A 20,485-nucleotide genomic window follows, 5' to 3' on the forward strand; every position below is an offset into this window, starting at 1 on the left:
GTAGGAAAATAATGACATTTTGAGAGAAAAAATATTTGTAAAATATTTAAAAAATTAAAGAATAATTTAAATATTATAAAAAATGTAAACTGAAACTTAAAATACACTAAATAAATTTCAACAAAATACTCACAAAGGTATTTAAATTATATTTAAACATTATAATTTGAAATATATATGAAAATGAAATGAATACTTGCAGATATAATGTAAATATAAATATTATTAAAGAAAACTTGTGTCAAATTGCATTGCTTTTGACTAGAATTGCGTAATATTTGATGAATTCTTAAAACTGAAGAGTTGTATTTTTGTAGTTGACAAAAAAAAAAATCTATTTACGATTCCTATTTCCATCAGACGTTTCATTGATTGAGTGATGTGTGTTGACCAACTCTCGGAAAACAAATTAACGTAAGTGATAAGGATCTCCAGACTAGTATCTAGTTGCATAAATCAACTCTGTCCTGGTCATGCGCACTCTACCTACAATGAGTTTACTCCGTCACGGTGGACAGAAGTTTCTCGGAAGTCTGCGATCTGTTTAATCGTGACACGCAAGTCCGAGGTAAAACGTTTGAAGCTACGTTATAGCCGAGGAAATATCGAATCCGGAAAAGAACATGACGATTTAATGATGCGTGCACACGCGCGTATAACAACGTGGCGACCCACAAGTGGGCGTGTGCGCTTTTTTTTAGATACTCACCTGTGCTGGCATTTCATGTACAAGTGGTTGCATCGGAAAGATGAACAGCAAATGCGCTTCTCGCGTTATGTCGCTGCGTCGATTTGCGCGCGTCTGCCGGTTGCGCGTTCTCCTACTCTTCTGGGAAAATGTTCACCGAATGCCCTTTATAGAAAAAAAGAAGATTAACGCCGTAATTAAATTCCAAGGTTAATTATTCGAGACAAAAACTATTAAAGCTGAAACTTCGAAGTAAAGAAGAATAATAAAATATACAAAATGACTATTTCGAGCAATGATAAAGCAATTAAAATCTTTTAAACTAGTCAATTTTTAATCAACTTGTTTCTTGTGTTTTTCTCTCCAAGTTAATTTATAGTTTTGTAAAAGACTTGAAATGACGTGAGAATAGAAATCATTACCAGAAAAATAGCACATTCAAAAATTCTTCACAAAGAATCTTTAAACGTATAAAAAATCATGTAGAGAAGAAATACATGAAAAATTCAGTTCTCTTGTAAAAGTAAAACGCCAGGAAGGGCGTTCACGCTCGAAAGGGTTGGACAACGGAGTGTCGTGACTGTTCGTACTTCGTAACTACCCAGTATACGTGAAAGAGCACACAGAGGCGTTCGCGAGCGGTATATAGAGCGGGAACGACCACCCGGCGGGCACATCAGGATACCTTGGATCAATACGGCCAAGAGAGAAGGAAACTTACGATAGCGTAAGAAGCGCGACGAGAAGCAGGCTAAAGCTGACGAAGTAGCCTCAATAAACGGCGAAAACGTGTTCTGAAGGAGACACTACTCGTCGTTGTCAGAAACATCTCGGACATATAAACATAACAGCAAGAATAAAAACTAGGAAAATTCTCGCTCCGTTTAAATTCGAGTAGATACATAAACGGACAATGAGATTACCTTGTTATCTTTGACCTTTCACAGATCCTTCGTACATGTTATACTCACATGTTACAGAATATCGCATCTGGTGGTGACAAAATGGAGTATCTTGGAGAAGACACACGATATTATAATCTGTGAAGAAAATAAATATATTCTGCGCGCTGATCTAATCTCAGGAAAATTGCATTTACCGCGTAATTGTAGTATACTATAAAACGTCAGATTTTTTCTATAAAATACAAAATACGTAAAACAAAATATTTTAGCAATACTTTATATATGCAGTTTCTATTGGAAAAAGGTACTTATATAAATTTTGTTTTTATAAAACACGATGACTTTAATGTACCACTTAATCATATCACTGTCTGCGTATCGTAGCGTCAGCATTTCATATGTCATCTGTCAGTAGACGAGTTATTTTGAGTGACTGGACGAAATTTCGTTTGAATAGTTTTTCGAGTTATTATTTTGAGTTGCTTGATGGATAGAAATCCGAAGATCTGAATGAACAAAATGTCACGTAGGTCGTGATCGGAAATTGCGAAAAAAAAAAAAAAGAAAAAAGGCGATGGGCTGACAGTGGGTGGCGCATGCGTGTAATATGCGCCCGCGTAATGGCAACCGGAACGGCGTAGAAGTATAGATTGCCGGAGCGAGCGCGGCACGGACTCAGTCCTCCAGCGAACGCCATCGAGGACTTGTTGATCCTGTGCGGATTTACTTGCCGAAAGGGCTTCGATCTCCTGTCCGGCCGAGGCGTTCCAGGCAAGCTGAGCCAGAACAACACAAATATTTTGTAAGTAAATAATTTACAAAACTTTTCTAACAAAAAAACAATTCTAAATGTTCAGTTTTATCTTATTTGTATGTTTTTTTTTTTTTTTTTTTTTTATTGTAGTATTCTATACATATATATTATACTTTACGGAGCTTGTTGCTCTTTGATGTGTTGCAAACCATATAATCAAAATACGACTAAATTAATCAGTTTCAGAAATAACACAAATAGAATTCAATCATTTCTATATTATTATATAGATATTCATATAACCTAATTAGTTTGCGACACAGAAAGATAATTCGCGAGTCATAGAAATTTGATATCAGATTGTACATATATAAGCTCATAAAAAGTTAATTAAACTTACTGATTACTGTTTCATGTGCAATCAATTTAAATAACATGCATTAGACGTTTGCAAGGAAATTTTATCGTGAAATAAAAAAGAAACAGTGAAAGAACTATTGATCATATATATGTATCTCAGATTAATGCAAGTATTGATCAAACGTCACACTCATGCCACGAATTTTAATAAATTATAACTAGTCTGTGCTTCTCCAAAATGTGAAGGTAGTTACAATTTTCAATGTTTTGTTGTTTTTGCAAACACCTTAATAGATAAGTGCAAAAGTAATTTATCTTTTGTTACGATATGTACTTATTACGTTTTTTTTGCTGAAATGTTTGCCATATTATAGTCACTTTAACTAGTTAACTTTAAATAGATAGCCCACACAGAACAAAAACTTTATTAGACGTCTATTAGACGTCGACAGCTTCATGCGACATCTAATAGATGTCTAATGGATGTCTGGATGGATGGATGTCTGTGAAGTTTAACAAGTATGTGATTAATTTTTTTATCTATTCATAAATACTCTTACTTGATTAAAGCAAAAATATAATATCGATCATGCGAGTTCATAGGGTTGAGCTGATATATCGCACTAAGTTGCACAAAATAGAAAAAATAAATAATTCAGGTAATAACGTCGGTAAGTTGCGTAAAGAATGCTCCCTTTTAGCTTTGTAAAGTCGCATCAGCAGCCGCGAAAAAAAATCGTTTCAAAAAAAAGTAGTAAAAGCATTGCGTCAGCGGTGTTGTATGATAAGGCATCATGTAAAACGGGTTCGACACTAACGGTTGGTTGCATCTTACGGATCGCTGCTTGCAACAAAAACAAACAGGGTAAATAACACTGAAATAAAGTACGCCCGTAGAAAAGAAACGAAGAAGAGAAAATCGCACAAAATTTGCTGCGATCGTTTAACGGTAACAAATTCCTGTGCATTCCCAGTTTTGCAATTCAAATATTGCGCTTTTATTTTCAACTGCAAATTTATCTCTTCAAACGGAATCACAATTTGTATGTAGAAACAACTTGTATGTAGAGAATAAAATCTAGTTTCACACAGAGAATATTTAAGTCTAATTTCAGCACTACTGGTGTACCCGGTAAAATTTTCGTGTGATTAAAAAATCAAATTTTTGTATTCAAAAAATATCATCGTTCAAAATTGAAAATTAATACTTGCATTGTGCAGTGCTAAAATAAAACAAATTTTCAAAAAAAAAAGAAATCTTATTTCGATTATGTTGCAACAAATATAACAAGATTATATTTGTCACGCTAGTGTGTAACGTAGAATCGCATTTTCAGTTTTCTCAACGTTTGATTGTAAATTCTAATTTTACCAACACTTTTTTTCTTTTGAATAATTGCAGCGTTCCGAACATTAAAATATTTTCAACAACATGAAGGCGTGTACGGCGATAATATTAGTGCTTGTAGCAAATACGGCGTATATCGGTGTCGAGGCGTGGGGCGGTCTTTTCAATCGCTTCAGTCCTGAAATGCTATCTAATCTCGGTTACGGTGGTCATGGGAGTTACATGAACCGTCCTGGATTATTGCAGGTATTTCGAAAAGTCTTTCTCTGAAAATATTCAGCAATTTGATAGAAAAAGATACAGACTAAAAAATTTTACATTTGTAACATATTGTTGTTTACTTGTTTTTTGTTACATCAAGAATCTTTTAGTTTATCTCTCTTTCTCTCTCTCTTTCTCTGATGTTGATTTTAAGTTTTTTAAATAGACTTTTTTGTTTTCATTGTTTTGTTTAATTAGTAATTAAGCAGTATTTTGTGCCGCAGTACAGGTCATATACGATCAATACTTCATTTTTAAGTCCGCATGCTTTGCACAATAAGAAGAAATATATTTCAGAGTTCAGCTGTGTTTATTTTATTACATTTTGAAAGTATTTTGTCCGTAAATTAACATCGAGATTGCGATCCGTAGATTGAATGGAATCGCCATTATAGTGCGTCACATGCAAAAAGAGTGGCACTGCGAAAGCATTTATTGCGTTTTAAATAAAGTAGAGTTATAGTTCTCTTTGGTCGTTCTCGGAGTCCGATAATATCGTACCTTTCAATTTGCATCCTTACTTACTTAAGTCAGATAATCTCGTTCGTGTCGCGCAAATAATCTTAAGCAATTTTGACAAAAATAATTTAGCGTTCTTTTTATTCCACATTTTTCGTGTGCCCAATCAGACCAAACTTTACACTGAAACTACCACCTTGCTTACTATTTTTATAGCGCTTAATGCACACTATACAATTATTATTGTTATTTTCTTTTTCTATTTTTCTTTTTTTCATTTTTGATAATATTTTGTCAGAATCTGAAGACAAATCATCGCTATATTCACTGTCAAAGCTAAAATGTTTTATCAAAAAGATTTTGTGATTTTGAAAAATACTTATCAATTATAGTTTTGAAAGAACTGGTAACAAAAGAGCCGGCTCTTTCATCACACTATAGTCCGGCTCTTTCAAAACTTTTCCTTTTAAAAAGTATAATCTCAAAATACACTATCAAATTAATGCTATGAATGAAAAATATTTACATAATTAGGAGACTAAATACATATATAAAATTACGATATAATAATTTTTGTATTATTTCTTTACACAAAAATGTTAAAAACCAAAAAAATAAAATCCAAAAATTTACTTTTTAATGACAAAACCCTTAATACAATGTACGGGCGCTATTTATTTTTACTAATCTGTCAAAGTTTGTGGATGACACACACGTCTAGTGTTGTAATATAAAAATTAAAACTTTCGTGAGATTCGTTCAGAAACTGTCAAATAATTGAAAATGGCTCTTTCAAAACTTGGCTCTTTTATCCCACTTTTCTCCTATATCAAATGCGTGTAAAGTAACATACAGTATGTGAATTATAACCTGAACTAAATGACATGGAAATAAAAACAAAGATAAGTACATCCGATGAAAAGAACAATATGTAAATATACAAAATTGATGTAAGTGACCGGGTCCAAAATTTAGTGCAATTAGATTATTTATGTATAAATTTACACGATCATCTTTTTTTTGTTTTCCGGGCGTCATTATTCAATTCATATATCTCTCGATTCTAAATAATATATTTCAAATATAAAGCAATCGCTCCAGGAAGGATATAACGGCTTGTATGGAGAAGGAGGCGAACCGTCGGAAGAACCTTGTGACGAAAGGAAATGTATGTACAACGATCACTGCTGTCCAGGTTCTATTTGCATGAATCCCGATGGAGGTAAACAATTAAAAAACCATCCTAATAAAATTTTCTAATATAATCGCTAAAATTACTTCAATCTTCTAAATCAATAAAAAATAACAAAGATACTTTAATTCTTATGCAAACATTTAAATATATCAAAAAACTAAATTACAAGAATAACGTTACAGTTGTAGGAACTTGTGTCTTCGTTTACGGCATGAAACAGGGCGAACTTTGCAGAAGAGATAGCGAATGCGAAACTGGTTTAATGTGCGCCGAAATGCCTGGACGTGAAACAAAATCGTGTCAACCGCCGACCACCTCGAACAAACTATACAGTGCGTTGACAAAACAGTTTTTATAATCTTGAAAAATTATAGAAAGTACAACTTTGTGCAAAATTAAGATCAAATTAACCAAAAGTTTATTAAAATCAAATAAAAATCGAATAAGCAAATTATCCAAAAGTTTATCGTAACAAATAACATACTTGTTACAGATGAGGAATGCATTATGTCAAGCGAATGCGACATAAGTCGTGGATTATGTTGTCAACTGCAAAGGCGACATCGACAAACTCCTAGAAAGGTACCGACAACGTTTATATATAAACTTTTTTTAAATTATCTAATTGCAAAACCAAAACCAAATTGCAAAATTTTGATACAATTTCCGCGGAGTAGGTTTGCTCGTATTTCAAGGATCCTTTGGTTTGCATCGGCCCTGTAGCGACGGATCAGATAAAGTCCGTGATCCAGTCCTACACTTCAGGTGAGAAACGAATCACCGGACAGGGCAACCGTTTGTTCAAGCGAATGTCGTTCGCTTAAACGCTCGTGGTACCTGACAGCATGATAGAATGAGAAGAAGTATATAGTAATGCAAGAGAAAAGCTAAAAAAAAAAAAATCAAATCTTTCTTTAGTCGTCGTGAAAGTGATACTTAAAAAAGTCTGTCGGTTCGATGCTATCTCGATCTCTTTCCTAATCCTGACTTTCTTATGCGCCAACGATATATTGAGAAGTAAGTAATAATAACAATGATAAAAGAAGAAAATAGTAAGACATGAAATTATATATGCATGTATTACTCGAGGAGGTGTTACTTCGAGATTGTTCCTTCTTCGAAGTTAGCGCGACTGAAAAACCTTACAACACATATCATAGTAATCCCGTATCATAAGTTTCTCTTAAGGATAAGGGATGTGCTAGCTTAAGTGATAGGGGGCGCTCGCTGAGAAAAATAAAAGTGTCGCTCAAAAAGAAGATGTTTCTTAATGATTTAGAAATAAGATTTCCAGAGAAAAGTTTTACTAAACGGTTCTACTTACTGAGTTGAGCTTTTCTTTCTAACTGATAGTCAAAGATTAGTGGTTCTTTAATTGTCTGTAAATTGTGACTATAGAAATATAAGCATAGTAAATGAGAACATGAGATAGAAAGGAGTGCAAAAAAAAAGGAGAGCTCAAGTTCTGTTTATCGTCGCAGTGTCAACATTGACTGCATCGTTTGAAATTAACAAATATTTTTATTACAATCATCTATAGAACAAGTCGAGCAAACAAATATATATTTTTTCTTTCAAGAATTTTAAAATAGCGTAGATAAAATATGTTGAAATAGCATCGATGAAGTATTTCCAACGATTTCTGACACAACGATTGTTGCATTACAACAACACACTTTTTCTCATGAAGAATATTTCAATGTCGATACCGCGAACGATAACGTCTTTCAAGTTCCATAACAATGTTAGTTCATGTTAGTATCTGTACTTTTAGCTGTGCTTTTGATCAATTGAAATTGAAATTCAATACACGTATAAACTGACTGATAATCTCTTATACATGTAAATTATAAACATCATTTATACAGAAAAAAGCAATTTTTTACGCGCGAAAAAGCTCTTGCGTTACTGTTGAAGATATATTTGAAAACAAAATATACTAATATATTATGTGATAAATATCGTAGAAAATAAAACTAATAAACGTCTCACATTTTAATACATAAAAATAACAAACGTTCCAAAATAAATACGTTTTATTTTTTACAAAATATATCATTTTTGAAAGAGTAATAATATAAAAAAACAAAAATAAAAAACAAAGTGCAGCTAAAAGAGAAAAACAGATTTATCGTCAATATAAAAAATAACTCCAGTTAAAAATCGAGAGATTTTCAACCAAAATAAGGGAGATACCAAAATACTGACAACCTTACAGGATGTTGGCAAGAGATCTACAGTGGCGGATTTGAGTTATAAATAAAGTAGATCTTTAAAGAGCGTAAAACTACCTAAATTTTTAATTACAAAAATGATGAAAGTTGAAGAATAATTTGGGAAATCTTGGATATTCAGAAAAATATTTTTTCAATGAATCACAGACTCTGCAATATCATCTTCAAATCTGTTACTGCATGTCTTGCTAAAATATTTAAATGCACAGATCAAAGTATTTGGTTTTTTTTCCATTTCACAAACATTCATCTAGCAGTTGTCGTGCAAAAACGCGAAATCTTCGGATAGTTTTAATGGCGGAAAAGTATTTTCTACAAGGGGAAGAGCTGAAAAAAAACGCAAGTAATGTCAGAATGTCAAAATATATCACATAAAACTCTACTACTTTAGACGTTTATTCGAATAATAGTGAATACATGTACAATTTATTTCTAATCTTCCTTCAAAAAAACTTTCACATCACACAATCGGTGTGTATACGTCTGTACACGTAAGACACTGTGCACTGTGGTTGCAAACGTTTTAAAATGTATAGAGAGATATTATTATTGTTATATCTGTAAATGATATCAAACAAATTATACAACAAAAGTTTTGCTTTACTAGCATTACATATATATTTGAAGATATAGTGTCATATATATATATATATAAATCTAAACATATAAGATAACAAAGGAAAAGAAAAGACACTTTAACTTTTAGTGGAAAAAATATAGATGTGCATATTGTGCTCTTGTTTAAGGAGACAAAGCAACCCAGATGAATATTAAGAAAACAAGTTATTGAAAAAAATGTGGAAATAGCTCTGTTAAATATTAATAATCGCGGAAATCGCTCTATATGAAATATATAATAATATACACATATACATATATATATATATGTATGTATATATATATATATATATATATATATATCTTGGAAAAAAGTTGCTCCGTTGCCTGCATTAAAAGTGAATAAAATATAAACACTAAATATATAATATATATTATCTGTGGCTAATCACATCATATTAAAATATTATTCTGTGAAAATTTCGTGAAAACTTGAATGGCTTTTATAATATTAATCGTTTTATGTATATGTCGCCAAAGAGAGATGAAATCACGATGTTAGATAATATAAGGATATATAAAATTGAAGCACGCTATTTTAAATGCAATAGTAAAAGATGTAGTATAAACGATTTTTGACTGATCGTGGTTGCGTCACTTGAGATCCGATCATGTACATCGTTCAATTCTTGAAAATCGCTCGTATATCGCGCGCTCTTCACAACTCAAAAGAATCTCAAAAATCTAAAACTCAAAAACTGCTGTTTTATTACAGCGAGAATCCTTCCTATCTTTTTACATTTATGTGATTGTTGTATATTATCTTCTTTTATTCATTGACATATCTATATATAACAAAAATCGAGAATGACCCAGCCACAGTCTTTCGAAAGATTCGTCTTCCGTGAGTTAAATATTTTCTGAAATCACAATCAAGTACCACGACAACAATGAATGCTCTAAATTTCAGTAAAACACTTGTCATCTGTCTTATCACTAAAGAGAAAAAGTTATTGGCGAAACATCGTCGCTTTTCACGCGTCACTGGTGCTATAATCGCCGGGAATATGTGTCTCCTAATATCGATCAACCGATATAATCCTCGAAGAAAAAACACCTGTCTATATAAAGAAACTGAAAACATATCATGTGAAATGCCTAATGCATTTAAGAGAGTTCTAAAAATATGAATGTTAACTATATATGAGATATATTATCCTATTGAAATTATATTTTTATCTCTAATGTGTATGTATACCTAAGCTCTATATATATTTACATAATATTTATATATTTTCTTGAGTGGTATATATATGTATGTGTATACACATATGTATACATATATATATTACATATATATATTATGAAATAACGTGTGTATACATCTACTTAAACAACACACACACATACACTTATATAATCCCAACTTGTTATAGCGTACGTATATAATAGAGTGTTTCCTTGGTAAATCTAAAATGTGGAATTCTCAGAGATTTCCTTTCTTTTATACATAAAACAATTAGAAAATTCCGAGAGCATTTTGTCAATTTAAATCATTTTTATTGACATGATTTTTGCAAAACGTTGGTTTTTATATTAGTTCTTACTGATTTTTTGCGATTCAGTATTTTCTTTAAATTTATAATATATGAAATACTGAGTAGCTTTATATATATAATTTACTCTCAAACAAATAAATAAATAATGAGAGTCATATAATAATTAAATATTTAATTTAATATTTAAATTTAATTAAAAAAATTAAATACATATACCAAATAATGACATTTACATACATTGTTTTCTTTTGTCTGGAAAGCCGAATAAAAATGTTTAGAATATTAGATATTATCGAGAAAGAGCATCTTTTTCTATAATCGAAACACCACGTTACTATTCTAATACAAAGTTACTCGTTAGATAATGCTTTTTATCGGAATTTTACACGCACAATTTGTTATATATATACTTATTATTATTTGCAAATATGTGTAGATCATAAGCCGACTATGAGCTTCTTGTGAATTTTATAGCACTTCTGTAATATATATTATTTAGTTAATTCCATAATTTAAACACGTTTCCCAAAAAGACATAAATACTAAAAAATGAAACATTTTAAACTTCAGGAATATTTAAAAAATTAAGAATTTATTTTTCCATATATATTTACTTCTGTACATTATCCGAAAGCAATTTGTATTATATATATATGACAACAATTACAAATGTTCTAAATATTTCGATTCTTAGTTATGTGTATACAATTTTACATATACAATATTATATATATACATAAACTTATTTATAATTTACAATGTTATACAATATGTTTTTGGTTCTTAGATATAAAGCAAAATTTAATTTTGCCTACAAATTGTTTCTTTACATGTTATATAAAATAGTTTATATAATTTTATAGATATATACAATTATTGATATATATAATTATTTATAAATTACATACATATAATATTGTACGTCCCAGAATTCGCGGACATGAATTGCACAATTACATCATGGTCTGTGTCAGAAGAAGCAACATATATCTCTCTTACAAAATTGCGTCTGAACACTACTTTTTAAATGAAAGCAACTGTAAGCTAACGAGAGAATGAGCGCTTTAAACTTTAGGTTACACATGAATTAGGGACGGCTCTCGCACGGCATAAGCGCGTACGCACTTTTTTTTATTATTTTGATAAAGATTTTATAAGACTTATATCTAAATATCTAAATATCTGCTATTTTGAATACAACTTACTTAATAAAAGAATATTTTCTAATTGATATACATCAAAGTATTGATTATGACTAAAAGTAAAATTAAATTAAAAATAAAATGTGAATAATTTCGATCCAAGATTATTATTCCAATATTCTCTAAAAAACATACACATATTTGTTCTGCAGATTTTCTTATGCACGTTGGACCATTTTTAATGTGACGGTTGCTATTGCATAATGAAGCTGTTGTTTCAGATCTTTTAGTATTTCCACAAAATTTTAATTAAATAAGCAAAAAAACATATATATCTACATAATTTCTTATTTGTTTTTACGTGTCTTCCAAAGTTAGCTTTAAAAATATTTAATCAGCCCTGAAAAGAGTCACAACTTTTTTAGAACGTTGCAATTTATAATCTTGATTAAACTCACATTATCTTGATTATTCACGTTTTATTTGATCTATTTATTTTATATTTTCAGTTGTTGTTTTGGTGATATCAATTAGAAAATATTCTCTTATTAAGTAAATTGTAGTCAAAATAGCGATATTTAGATATCGCGCATAGTTCTTATAAAATCTTTACCGAAATAATAAAATTGCGTACACGCTCACGCGTCACGTCGTTCCTGTAACCTCATAGCACTCATCGTTAATTTAAAGTTGTTCTCATTTAAAAAGTAGTATTCAGACCCACAATTTTTGTCAGAGAGAAAAGTTGCTTCTCTTGGCACGGATACTCGTGCTGTGTATTTCGCAAATTCTAGGACACTCTCTCTAATCATATATAATTTTATATAATATGTTCTCACAAATATGTATCCCTACTTTTACGAATATTTTTCTTCTTAATCGATTTAAAAAACCAACTGAAATGTTGTGAACAGCACACAAAGATACATATCATAGCTTGTAAGAGTCTTTGCCTTGTAAAGAAGTCGGATGCATGTTCACAACATACAAAATAGAAGATGATGGCAAATAGATATACAATACATACATACGAGTGATTGCGGGTGTAAAGGAAAATTTGGCCACTTGGCCTCGAGTCAAAAGTACCTCTGTTTTTGAAAGTATCAAAGGAATTTAATCCTAGTGTAAAACTTTATGTGTATATGTAAATGTGTATTGTTCAAAAATTACTATATTTAAAAAAAAAACAGTTCTCTCTAATAGCTAAATGTGAAATATAACACATGATGGTGCATATGAAATAAACCGAATATATTTCTGTTTCACTCCTGACTATTAAATATTTTTTTTTTTTTAAGTGTTTATACATATAACTGGTTATATGTATAAACATATTCAATAACTCTCTTTTTTATATAAATTTCAATTCATAAAAAATGTTTCCTAAATCCTTCTTTTTCATTCCTTTGTTCTTACTTATAAATATATTTTTTTATCACTTATTAATTTGTGTGTTGGTTTATAAAGTTTCTTATACAACATTCTCTTATATTCAGTCAGAAAATGTAACATCAATGTTGATTCGATGTTTGAGCGATTGATAGCCAGTTAAATCGAATCAAAGATTGATTTTTATGCAATATCGATTTAGTTTTAAATCTTTTACAGAATCTGAAATTATTTAAATTGATTGTAAGTAATTATTTTCTTAATATCAGTTATGAATATAATATAAATTTCGAAATAACAAAAATTATATGAGATAAATTAAAAAATTTTGGATATAAAGATAGTTTATCTATAACAAGATTTTTGCAAAGATTGATGCGTTGACAAATGCTTTTAGATCCAACACATAATAAAGAAAATATATATATTATTAGAGATAGAAATAAATAATATTAAATTATTATAAAGAGCAATTTAGAATTATTTATTATTTCATACACAAGAGAAAATGAAAACTGAATCAATAAGTATTTCTAATTCTTAACTTTTATGATGCATTATTAATCCATTCTTTATTAAGTATTTTAAAATAAAATAATTTTAATTTCTTATTTCTTATTAATATTTTTTTTAATATTTATTTTTATTTTTAATACGAGTTTTACGACGCGCGTAAGACAGCCCGATGCATGCTTATATTCGCGGATCTTTGTTAATTAAGATCTCGGTAACTTTTGCGAATCTCGCAAAATGATATAGGACTTTTCGACTCAGTTTTACTCCTACCTGCCTACGAGAGATGTTAAAGTAATTGTCGGACACTGTATATATATGTATTTTAAGGAGATATATCAATTGAAATATACTATTTGCTATTTCTCTGCTATTCGTTCAATATTTACAATTCGCTAGTCGAGCTTTGCTCTTTTGAGAATAACAAACAATAATAAAGATAAATGTATACTTATAACGTTATTAGTATTTTCTTTTATATTTTCTAAGAAAAATAAATTAGTTATAACTATACATATATTTTTGACATGTGTTTGTATATGTGCGTATGTATACATGTACAAATACATATACATGTTACAAATACATGTACGTATGTATGGACATTTAAATTTTCTGCAGGATAGATTTTTAAGGTTATGTTAGTCTTGGAATCACTTTATAAATGTGCTCCAAAATATATACGTAATTACAAGAAATATGCTTGATATATTCTCTTAAAAGAAAACGAATCAAATATTTTCTACTATGTAGCATATGAGATCTATGTATTTTTGTGCAAATATAAAAACTATACCAATCAAGTGTTAATTACAGAGAGAAATGATGACGCTACATTTGTATGACAATCAGGTAAGATATATATTTTTTATAGAAGAATATCTCGCTATAATCGGTAGCTTAGATATCATTCAACAGTTTTCATGTTACGTTATCCATTTATTTTAAGGAATATTCGAGCTTAGATACTGTGCCAAATATGTGCACCAACAGCGAAATGGAAAACTATGACTACTTGCAAGAACGCATCAGTGAAAATAAATATTCAGGAGTCAGTTTATTGCCCGGTACTTTGATTAGTACCACGGACATTGGTTTACAAGAAGGCAACTTAGATGATGATGTTAATTTCAACACTATTGATTTTAACTTTCTGAAAATCGAAAATATGCTTTTGCAAGATGCAGAAGAATCTGAAAATTTTACAAAAGCTAACAAGATCAAACAAGAACTATTATTAGTAAGTGCTGCTACTTCTAACTCAATTGAAGATTTTGACACAATGAGTTTGAAATATAATACATTTTCAAATTTTTTGAGTACTTCAAACAAAGAATCAAATGATATAACAATAACTATGAATACTAACAAAGTGTATTCGCTTAAAGATCTAACAACTCAGTGTTTCAAGAAAACGCAATCAGTAGAAAACAATGATTTTTCCACCGAATTTCACACAGAAAACAATCAAGATGTAGACTTGAATACAGATTCTAATATGAATAAAGATTACAATTGCGTAAGACAAAATGTTGCATCTAAATTTGAACATGGAATAAACATTGATTGTTCAAAACAATCCAATAAAAATGAACAATTGCAGAAGTGCGAACAATGTTTAATGATGTTTAAGTATAAAAGACATTTGGATCGTCATTTAGAGGGTCATCAGAAAAATAATTGTTCTCATTGTAATGAAAAGTTTGCCAGACGAAAACATCTGGAAGTTCACCTATTTCGTGCGCACGGAGAAAAGACAGTCAGATATCCTCATGTGTGTGACGCGTGTCCTAAAAGTTTTCCCAAACGCGCTCTATTGAAACGTCATAAAGACAAACATAGTTACCAAATTGATAAGATATGTTCAAAACGCGAAGACATGATAAGTACGGATATTAACAAAAAAGAACATAAAGAAAAACATTGCAAGAGAAAACAATTTAAATGTCAGCAATGTTCGCAGATATTTAGCATCGAGCAAACATATTTGTCTCACCTTCAAAATCACGATAACTACAAGTGTCCAAACTGTGATGTTAGTTTTGCATCGAAAAAGAAAGCTCGCGAACACTTTAAAGTGGCTCATCCGCTAAAATTAAATGAACCAGAACCGATAAACAATGGTAATTATAATACTTACACAAATAGAATTCAGTTTTTTTATAATTCATTGTCTGACAATGTTATTTTACAGGTTCATATTTTTGTGTTAATTGTAGACACACATTTATAAAAAAGGATGACTATTCTCGGCACTTGGAATCTGCATTACATCTTAGTAAAGTTAATAGAGATATACCTATAAAGGCTATATTTTCGTGTATGATCTGCTCAAAAAAATTAATCACGCAGAGAGCCCTCGATCAACATATTAGACGCATTCACAAGGGTGAAAAACGATTTGTGTGTAACATGTACGGTTGTACGTTTCAGTGCTCCAGAAGGACGGATCTAGATCGGCATAAGCAATTGCACGTGGAAGAACGGAACGTCGTATGCGAACATTGCGGCAAAACGTTTACCAGCGTTAGTATTCTCAAAGATCACGTACTTTATATTCACAGTAAAGAACGACAGTTTATCTGCGAAGAATGTGGTAGAGCGTTCAAGAGAAATAGCTTGCTTAAGAGACACAAATTGTCACATGAGCAACATCGGCCATTTGCTTGTACACAGTGCAACACCGCATTTAAACGGTCGCATCATCTTACTCGCCACATGGAAAATTGTCACAGAATCACTTTACAAAAGAAGAAAAAGGTAATAGTTTGCAACTATAGCATAATCTTAATCTGTATATACATATATAATTTGTGTACTTAATTATAACTTTAATCAGGTGATGAAGCTCATGAAAACGGAAGATGGTCATCTTATTCCAGTGCCGGAACAACCAAAAGAATTATCATCTCTTAAAGTAAAACTTAAAAAAAAGCGCATATTAGTTGCAAAAGACGAAGAAAAAGAATTCATAACTGTAAATGCAAATAAACAAGTTGTAAATACATATTTACAGCTGCAAGTACAATCATTGTCAAACTGTAAAGAACTTTCGCAATATTCAAACTCGTCGTTAGATCCGACAAATTTATCTGTCATTACCTCTAACCCACAAGTACTTTCATCAGTAGATACAAATACAGGACAGTTGCTTACTATAGAAGTCACCAATCCGAACTTATTATCTACCACTGAGCAAACTGATCAACTTGGAACAAATTGCAATGAAATGTTAAATCTATCCGATTGTCAAAGTGTGGAATTTCAAGATACTTCTTTAAATGCGGATCAAACATATTCCAACAGTACAAATCACTCTGAAGTATCATTGGAAAATATCGAAGATTTGTTCTCACTTATAAACCAAAAACTAGAAACCATAAACTAAAGAAACAGAAAATTATTTAAAAAATTATTTAAAACATAGACTTTTATTATTTCTTAATATTTAAGGATATTACAGAAAATAAAAATATCTGCACATATTTTGGCTATATAGTTGTGTTTATTCAAATTTTAAATATTATTGTGTTATTCTATGCTTTTAAGTAAAACATAGATTATAGAAATACTGTTATTTTGTTAACATAGAAATATAGAAATATATGGACACATAATGAAAGTTATTATTAGATTTTATAAAAATGATTTTTGTCTCTACCCTATAATTTAATATTTAAGAAATTTTTACATTTATATTTTTTCCATATGTAAAAATATTGCTTATTAGAGAAATGAGATACACAAATTTAAACAAAAACATTTTGTCTTATAAGATAAGAAAGAGAGATGCTTTAATCATACTTTTAAAGTTGTCATTAGTATACTTTTTTTGAGCGTCAGTCTATCTTTGTTCTACATATAAAGAGCAATAAACACAAACGACGCTTAAAAAATCCGTTTTATATCAAGTGCAAGATATAAACGACAAACACAAGTCGCAGATCTTGTAGAATTGACTAAATTATAAACATAAAATCCTATATTAAACTAAAGTCACGTGACAGGAAAGAGTAGAAAAACAACACGTGAAAATAACGTGACTGTAATTTATATTATATATAACATTAAATAATACATATTATACATATAATTTATTATATATTTATAATATTATACTTTATATTGTTTTATATGTATTATATACATACTACAGTAATGTCACTGACCTCGGCCGCGCGGCCTTGGCGGGGTCATTGACCTCGGCCGCGCGGCCTTGGCGGGATCACTGACCTCGGTCGCGCGGCCTTGGCGGGGCACTGACCTCGGCCGCGCGGCCTTGGTGGGGGGGGGAGGTCACTGACCTCGGTCGCGTGACTGCGGTGGAGTCACTGACCTCGGCCGCGCGGCCTTGGCGGGGTCAATGACCTCGGTCACGCGACTGCGGTGGAGTCACTGATCTCGGCCGAGCGACCGCGACGGTGTTACTGACTTCGGTCACGTGATTACGGTATATATATATATATATATATACATATATGCGTATGTGTGTGTATTATATATAGATATAGAATATTACATATAATATATATAATATTCTCTTTTTTACCCTTTTCCCTGTCACATGACTTTTAGTCACGTGTTGTTTTTCCACTTCTCTCTCTCACTATTGTTTGAGTTTGATTTTCATGCGTTATTTCTGACATTTCTCATATGTGTGTATTATATATGGTTTATAAAACGTATATACTATCTGTCATCGCGGTGACAAGTTGTGTTCACTGACACGTTAAATAAAAATAACAATAGCGTGCGCGTAGCGCGCGCCTGTGTTGTGTGCTGGTATCTCTTAAAAAATCCAAGTAAAAAAGTGATAATGTGACGAGAGAAAGAGAGAAATAGGAAAGAAAGAGAAAGAAGAGGAAGAGAGAGAAAGAGAGAAAGAAAAGACATAATGCAAAATGAGTAAAAGTCATGTAAGTTTTACAAAATAAATGTATTATCAGTGTTTTGTTTTTAATCAGTTTTAAAAATCTTTTATTTGTTATTTTTGACTTAGTTATTTTACGTATAAATTACATATACTATTTCCTTTCACCAGAGAAATAATAAATTTGTTTTATTACCTACTTCTGTTTCATCACACTTCTGTGATCTACAATATTCCTGTTTTCCCTTTTTTTTTTTTTTTTTTTTGGTTATTTAAAACGAACATCTGTATATTTGTGTATAAATATGCTAATAATAGCAACAGATGTTCCTCCTATCAGACACCATAGCATAGTCCAAGCACATTTTTTAGTAGTACTTTTTTTCTTATTCTCTAGTGGCCTAGTAGTGACCAAATCTTTTTTTTCACTATTTTTATAACTCAAACCCAGCATTTTACGATATAATTGTTTTTCTTTTTTCTTATCTTGATCAAGTCTAGCTTTTATAATGTTCATTTCGTTCTTCATATAAATTGTAAAATGAGATTTATCATTTTTTATATCTAAATTCTGTGCGTAACGCATTGCCGAATAAGCCTCATCATAGCAACCCATTTCTTTCAATATTAATGCTGTAAAAAATGCATATTCATAGTTTTAATTATTATAATTGTATAGTTACAGATCTACATTTTAAATCTACTCCTAGCAAACACAAAACGAAAAATATCAGTAAAAAGATACAATACTTTCATATAATAAAGAATTAAATAAAAATTTATATTACCTTTTCTACATAATGTTAGCACTGAAATTGGTTGGAGCCTTTGAGCATTTTTTATAGTTTCTAAAGCTGCAGTAAAAGATTGCATTTGCACTAGTACATCTGACAATTCATAATAACACTTCCAACACAAATGCAATAGTTTTGGTAAATCAATATCATTTTCGTGCATATCTTTAGATTCAGCTAACGCAACCATAATTTCTATATCTGAAATTCCTGGATCTGTATCAACTAATCCTGATAGTGAATGAAAGATTGTTTTCAAGTACTCTAATGCTCTTCGAAAACAGTGAGCTGCACAAATCCACTCCTTTTGGTCACGCCAAAAGATTGCACGTTCATATTTAATAATCCTTGAAAAAATAAAATAAAAAATTCAAACATATAACAAAAACTTAAAGCAGTACTTTCATGAAATTTTATCCTTAGATAAAGTATACATAGTCTAACAGTAGAAAGTACATTTATAGATTATATGCTATGAGTTTTGAATAAGACTCCCTTACCCTATGTTCATTCTTTTTTTTAAGTTTAGTGTTTCTATTTCAGGTGCTCTTGTAATTTTTTTCAATTCAATTATGTATGTAATAATGGAATTAGGTGGTATATCTTCTGTTCCTTGTTCTCCATAAGCAAATCTTGGATGAACATAAACCAGAGCAATTTCACCGACATCCATTAATGCAAGTGCTAAATCTAAGCCCTATAAAAAATTTGAATATTAATATTAATTAATAAACAGAATTTTAATAAGCAAGCTACAAGTAAGCAGTAATATATAATACCATTATCACTTCAAAATCTCCTAACTGTACTACTTTGTTCTTATGAACATCTACTATCTTGTCGCTTTCAAGTTGGCCTGTAATATTTAATACACATAAATCACCTCTCTCTGGTCTTGTACTTGGTTTTCCTTCTCTAATAACTCTCTTCCGTAACTGACAATTTCCAAGTATATCCATACTATTTTTTTCATCAAACATAGTCAGCAACTTAAGCTTCAACATAGCAGGATTCTCAATAGCACTGTTTATTTCATTTATAATTTCCTCTGTTGTTTTATTGTCTGGCATATCTATATTATTCTCTGGCACGTCCATTTCGAAATTTAGTACAAAATAATTATAAAATCTTACTGTAACAAAAATATATCTTTTTTTTCTTCTATCCTTGATCCTATCTTCTCAACAAAACTAAACTACAGTACAGACTAGCGCTAGCGAACAAGGTACATACATAAAAAAGGCGATAATAGTTAAAGGTCGTTTTACATTAATCTCGCTTACAAACGCAAGTAGCGGATCTCGCGCTGAATTAACCAATCACGTTGGTCAATAGACTGATTTTACCAATGCGATTAGTCAATTCTGTAAGATCTGATTCTTGCGTTTGCGTCTTGTGATTAATGTAGAAAGATTTTAAAATGCAGCAACTCACAGACGTGCCTAGGGAATTTTTC

The 20,485-nt window shown here is 30.6% G+C and overlaps 4 protein-coding genes across 5 annotated transcripts in view; 2 read left to right on the top strand and 2 right to left on the bottom strand.

Annotated features, from left to right (window-relative positions):
• The window catches only part of LOC109864165, a 54,522-nt gene extending 53,739 nt beyond the window's left edge, over positions 1–783 (bottom strand). The window contains exon 1 of the mRNA XM_020445122.1: positions 710–783. The gene's annotated coding sequence lies outside the window, so the exon portion shown is untranslated. The remainder of the gene's footprint in view (positions 1–709) is intronic.
• Positions 784–2,268: 1,485 nt separating this feature from the next.
• Positions 2,269–6,856, top strand: LOC109864176 (ITG-like peptide). Its single transcript, XM_020445141.1, has 6 exons — positions 2,269–2,395; positions 4,110–4,301; positions 5,865–5,997; positions 6,153–6,302; positions 6,464–6,552; positions 6,648–6,856. The coding sequence occupies exons 2-6, from the start codon at positions 4,140–4,142 to the stop codon at positions 6,792–6,794; spliced, it is 681 nt and encodes a 226-aa protein (XP_020300730.1). The 5' UTR covers positions 2,269–2,395; positions 4,110–4,139; the 3' UTR covers positions 6,795–6,856.
• A 7,104-nt stretch (positions 6,857–13,960) lies between these two features.
• LOC109864177 (zinc finger protein 91-like) lies at positions 13,961–17,373 on the top strand. 2 transcript variants are annotated; one of them, XM_020445144.1, is made up of 5 exons: positions 13,961–14,217; positions 14,315–15,488; positions 15,560–15,648; positions 15,799–16,125; positions 16,205–17,373. In XM_020445144.1, the coding sequence occupies exons 1-5, from the start codon at positions 14,188–14,190 to the stop codon at positions 16,751–16,753; spliced, it is 2,169 nt and encodes a 722-aa protein (XP_020300733.1). In that variant the 5' UTR covers positions 13,961–14,187; the 3' UTR covers positions 16,754–17,373. The 2 variants fall into 2 exon arrangements, with proteins under 2 accessions (XP_020300733.1, XP_020300732.1); XM_020445143.1 differs by having other exon boundaries at positions 15,560–16,125.
• Positions 17,374–18,481: 1,108 nt separating this feature from the next.
• Positions 18,482–20,244, bottom strand: LOC109864117 (peptidyl-prolyl cis-trans isomerase FKBP8). The gene is made up of 4 exons (XM_020445033.1): positions 19,809–20,244; positions 19,530–19,726; positions 19,024–19,376; positions 18,482–18,868 (listed from the first exon to the last, which is right to left on the bottom strand). The coding sequence occupies exons 1-4, from the start codon at positions 20,124–20,126 to the stop codon at positions 18,504–18,506; spliced, it is 1,233 nt and encodes a 410-aa protein (XP_020300622.1). The 5' UTR covers positions 20,127–20,244; the 3' UTR covers positions 18,482–18,503.
• Positions 20,245–20,485: the final 241 nt, after the last annotated feature.

The sequence above is a fragment of the Pseudomyrmex gracilis genome, unplaced genomic scaffold (genome assembly GCF_002006095.1).
Source record: "Pseudomyrmex gracilis isolate BER0280 unplaced genomic scaffold, ASM200609v1 scaffold_17, whole genome shotgun sequence".
In the NCBI taxonomy this organism is placed as follows: domain Eukaryota; kingdom Metazoa; phylum Arthropoda; class Insecta; order Hymenoptera; family Formicidae; genus Pseudomyrmex; species Pseudomyrmex gracilis.